The 4,661-nt window shown below is 31.8% G+C and overlaps 1 protein-coding gene across 1 annotated transcript; it reads right to left on the bottom strand.

Annotated features, from left to right (window-relative positions):
* Window positions 1-414: 414 nt before the first annotated feature.
* LOC150100123 (U-scoloptoxin(16)-Er3a-like) lies at window positions 415-3,323 on the bottom strand. Its single transcript, XM_090403068.1, has 3 exons — window positions 3,191-3,323; window positions 1,463-1,586; window positions 415-675 (listed from the first exon to the last, which is right to left on the bottom strand). The coding sequence occupies exons 1-3, from the start codon at window positions 3,279-3,281 to the stop codon at window positions 573-575; spliced, it is 318 nt and encodes a 105-aa protein (XP_090259194.1). The 5' UTR covers window positions 3,282-3,323; the 3' UTR covers window positions 415-572.
* Window positions 3,324-4,661: the final 1,338 nt, after the last annotated feature.

The raw sequence follows: 4,661 nt of genomic DNA, 5'->3' as shown, positions 1-4,661 counted from the left end.
CTTAGCAATGTCAGTGCTAACCACAGAATGCTGAACTCTTTTTTTTTGTTAAAATCGGATTTATTATTCATCTCAAAACGTTTATATTTTATCGTAAGCAATGATATATGTGACGTAAATGTCTGTAATATAAAAAAAATGATTATTTGTTGTTTATGATTGACCAGGAATCTGTTTGTTCACCTGGAATCTGTTTCCAATTAATTACCATTGGATTGTCTACAAGCAACAATTTATTTTGTAATGCTATTCCAGTGTGATCTATCTGCGGTTTGAGTCTGTGAATATGCCATGGTTTAAGAAAAGTCTCACGAGAAACGATGTCAACTTGCTACACCACGAAGCATTCACATTCTGGACCAGTTGGTATACTAATGAGGGTAGATATTTGTTAAAAAAATTAAATACCACATCTCACGAACACAGAATTTTATTAAGCATCAGATGTTACAACAGCAACGTTATCCTTACTGAGTGGGAAATACATCAAATGGAGAAACCTCTAGAATGACATCTCCTTTCAATATTAGAGTTATAGTTGAAGGCTCTACGAAATTTCTCAAGCGTTCTTGTTAGTAGCAGTCCACACTTGGACAGCATGCTGGAAATCTAGCCTTTTCCACTCCTTTAGATATTAAACGACAATGAGGCTCTACACTGGAGGTAGAATTACACCTACAATAGGGAAATATTTTTGTTATATAATTGATGGTAATCTATTAATGTAATCCTATTATCACAATTAGTTTATCATTATTATTCATCTTATGTATCACTGGCTGTTCTATTATACTTAATGCATTTACTTAGCTTATCATTTGATATTAATGTTTATTAATGTTTTAGTACTCAATCTGAAAGCAAAAGAAATGATATATGCGCACCTTAGTTCGTTAATGATACTTTTATTAAATTTCATTTATTTTATTAATTACTTTATTATTCAAGTTTAATGTACATTATTATTTATATTGCCTATGCGTGTAACAAGCCTTATCGTTACCAGCCCCATTTCTTAGTATAATTTTGAAAAAGACAGAATGCGCCAGGTGGCGTGCTGATATTTATTTTTTGTCACCAGTTGCATAAAGATATCGCTAATCTCATTTCTTATGAAATACGGTTAGTTCTAGCTAAGTTTCCGACGCTATTGGAATAACTTTCATGAATAATTAAAAATATTAAGTTATTTAAATTCTAAAAGTTCGAGGGATGCCGATGTAGCCTTGTTAGTAACATCTAAAATGTAAAAGAGTTTTAATTAGTAAAAGAGTTCTAATTAATTATATTTTATGGAATATTTTCATAATTCTTGTTAATTAAAATGCAAATCAATAAAAAGATAATCTATTCATCGGTACATCTTAGCGATCGCATTAATTTTTTTTTTTTTTTTTTTTTTTTTTTTTTTTTTTTTTTTTTTTTTTACTGAGAAATTTAGTTAACTGTCCAAATGACTTACCCAATGCCATGAATTTCTCCTCTTCCTGGATACACAAAAACACAGACAAATCTACCACATTTCTCATCCTGGAACCAAAATTCGTCAACAGAACGATTCCCATGGGTGGAAGACTGACATTTGCCTGCAAATAGAATGTTATTTTATATAAAGAGTATTGCAGAATTGTTATATTGTATTTGTTGTTAATCTGCTCATTTCAAATGGAACCAAATGCAAAATTAATTTTATAAAGTTTTTCAAATAATATTTATGTTAACATCCTTTTTTTTTTTGGAAAAAAATAACAGAAGTGGTTAAAATGACTAATTTATTATGCTAAAATTGAGACTGTGTAGCTCAGTGGATGTGGCGTTTGCATACCACGGCGCTTGGCCGCACGAAGGAAGACTTGGTTTCGAGTCTAGTCTGCGACTAGAGGAAATTTTTCTAAGCCTTTTTTCGACCGGTTCCCGAGTTAGTCGATCTCTGACACGGGCAAGGAGGTTTTTTCTCCCGCAACTCGGTTTTTTCGTCCCGTAAACTCAAGAAAATCGACCGTAGAACAGACATTAAATATATTGTGTTAGGATTAGGGACCACGAGATGGCGGCATATTTGAGCTGTCTCTTCACCGCGTTCCACTTAATTAGTGATAGACTTGGGCCATCTATCTCTGATTGGGCACCAGTGGAGATTGAACTGCCCACTCAGTCTCCAAAAGTTAGATAAGGCTAAATGGCCTCGCCTACTCCCGTATACGGGAATAAAAAGTCTTAAGCTGCTTTTTTTTTTTAAATTGAGACAGAAGACATTGTTTATATGTAGTTTTTTGTGGTATTACTTTAACAAAGTATTCATATTAATAGATGCTTTATTTAAATGTATCCTATTTATATAAGAAGAGAATAAAAACGATATTGATCAGAAGTGAAAATGTTTTTTAAATCTTTTAGGGATTTTAAATCTTTTAGTGTTTTCAAAAATTATTAAAGCGCAGAAGATTTTGTAAAAGAAGGCTAAAAAAACGATCGTGTAAAGAGAATACGTCAGAAAACAAAGAGGTCATAGAATTTGAACCTTAGTCCTATGACTTGAGGAAAAATTCCGATCAGGCACATCAATTGAATCCCTGGACGCTGAGGAAGCTGATGGGGTTCAATGTTGTGGAAGATTTTTTTCTATTCAAAAACATTAATGTATGTCTGTTAACATACATTTTAAGTGAAAAAAGAATGATAAATTGGAAATAGGAAAATAATTCTTTTAGATAACTAAAAAGGAACTAAAATACGAAACATCTATGCGTACTTGAAACATTTTCGGATATTAAAAAAACTATTTGAAGGCGCGAAAGATAGGCTCACGCTCTTTCATTACAATTGAACGCTGTTTGAGCGTCCATAATGCAAGATCAATGTAGATCAGCATGGTAATTCTAGAAACCTAGATATCTACATAACCTTGGAATACAGAACAAACCCACGTGGTTATTTTACAGAATATTAGCGTTTTTTTTTGTCTATTTTAGATATCCGAGAAACAATGAACGATATGAACATAATGGCTGCCTTATTATCAGCAAAAACTTCCTTACGTATTCTGGACATTAACTAAAGTTAAAAGAAATGTCCAATATCTACTAATAGGATATAAATACGCGTATGTAAAATGAAAAGACCAGCTATGTTCAACAATTTTTCAGGCTATAATATTTAAGTAAATAAAAAGAAACGAAATAAAGCTTACCATCTACCAGAGTCACAGGTTCACTTATAAACCAAGACAAACAACCAGAAACCAAAGCGAAGGTCACAAGAAAAAGCAAAAAGCACCTCATTTTTTACCCCCGTAGATTAACTAAATGATTATAAAGATGATATTTCTCTCTCTCTTTCTCTTAAATATTATTTATGTAGCTTTGTCGTTTTCCGCTCAAAAAGGAAACCGGATGAATAACTTTTTTTTTTTTTTTTTTTGAATTTCCTCCTTTACAGGTAATTGGCGTTCCAGGTATTTTACACCGATTACACATGAAATCACGCGCCTAAGATATTTTCTATTCCTTAGCAATATGCTAAAAAATATGTTTTAAATGCTTCAATTTGATAGCGAACACTTGTTTTTCTATGAACTTAATAGTTTTCAGTTTGATTTTAATGTGATTACTTTTGATTTAATTCCAATTGGAAAAGTTTTTCTCTTTTGACAAGTTTGATTTTCATCTCACATTTTTGGGACAAAATCATATTCATATGTGGAACTATTCTTTCGTTCATTGTCTTAACTGTGAACGTGTTTTACAAATATAAATTAAAGCACATATTATGTGTATTATTTGTAGTTCTCTAACAGTGCTTAGATAAGAAAAACTAAGTTTTCAGAGAAATAAACCTTCGGCTTTATATCCAAGAATGATTTAATTCAGTCTTTTACAAAAAAGACTAAGCGGAATTTACCTACGTCTTAAGAGGATTCTTATCAATTGTTATAATCTATTCTGTAGATTCTATGAGTGTATAAGTATTTGTTCGCAACTCAATTTTTTTTTTTAATATTGTTTTTCATTTTTAGCTATATTTCATCAATTTTCGAATTTCTGTTTCAGTTTAGTTTTTTTTTTTTTGCAGCCTCCATACGTAATCATGTTTTCAATAACCAATTCAGAAAAAATTCTTGTTAGTAAAATTTTTTATCATTTTAGGAAATTACTGACCACTCCTAACTTTTCTGAATTTATATTTACAAGGGAGGATTTCATTTTTTATTTGCTTATTGAAAAACTGCCTCATTCTAGTAGCCTCTTCACTTGTATAGTATCGTTTTATAGAAGAGCCTTTAGTAAACAAATCCCGGCTGTTTTCAGGAGTAGAGAAATCTGGTAATCTGTTGATATTTTACTTGAACTGTTGGAAGTTGTAGTCCTTTGGAAATGCTTCACGGGAAGAGGCTGTTCCATAGAATTAAGATGGAAGGAATATACAGAAATGCAAAAACTGATCTGCATTGTATCAATCAAGAGATCGGCCGTTTTCTGAACACATCAATAATTTTCAGGGATGTCTTAAGTGTACCGCCCGAAACATGAGAGCAGGATTTCCAATCTTGGGCGGATTTTGGGATTTATACAGAGTAAGTAACTCTTCGGCCGAGATGTTCTGTCTTGATCGGAAAAGGTTGCCAAAATTTTTGGAATCTAATGATACAGTAAAAGTGATAT

Source organism: Typopeltis vanoorti, chromosome 13 (assembly GCF_054136105.1).
Source record: "Typopeltis vanoorti isolate ZY-2024b chromosome 13, IOZ_Tvanoo_1.0, whole genome shotgun sequence".
In the NCBI taxonomy this organism is placed as follows: domain Eukaryota; kingdom Metazoa; phylum Arthropoda; class Arachnida; order Uropygi; family Thelyphonidae; genus Typopeltis; species Typopeltis vanoorti.
This window is presented reverse-complemented; position numbering and strand designations above follow the sequence as displayed.

What these genes read in the sequence shown, in the direction of transcription:
- LOC150100123 (XM_090403068.1), bottom strand. Translation starts at nt 3,281, where the DNA reads ATGAGGTGCTTTTTGCTTTTTCTTGTGACCTTCGCTTTGGTTTCTGGT. An exon ending in ACCTGTGACTCTGGTAGATG is followed by an intron (nt 1,587 to 3,190) that starts GTAAGCTTTATT and finishes TTCTATTTGCAG; the next exon opens with GCAAATGTCAGTCTTCCACC. An exon ending in GGAGAAATTCATGGCATTGG is followed by an intron (nt 676 to 1,462) that starts GTAAGTCATTTG and finishes TCCCTATTGTAG; the next exon opens with GTGTAATTCTACCTCCAGTG.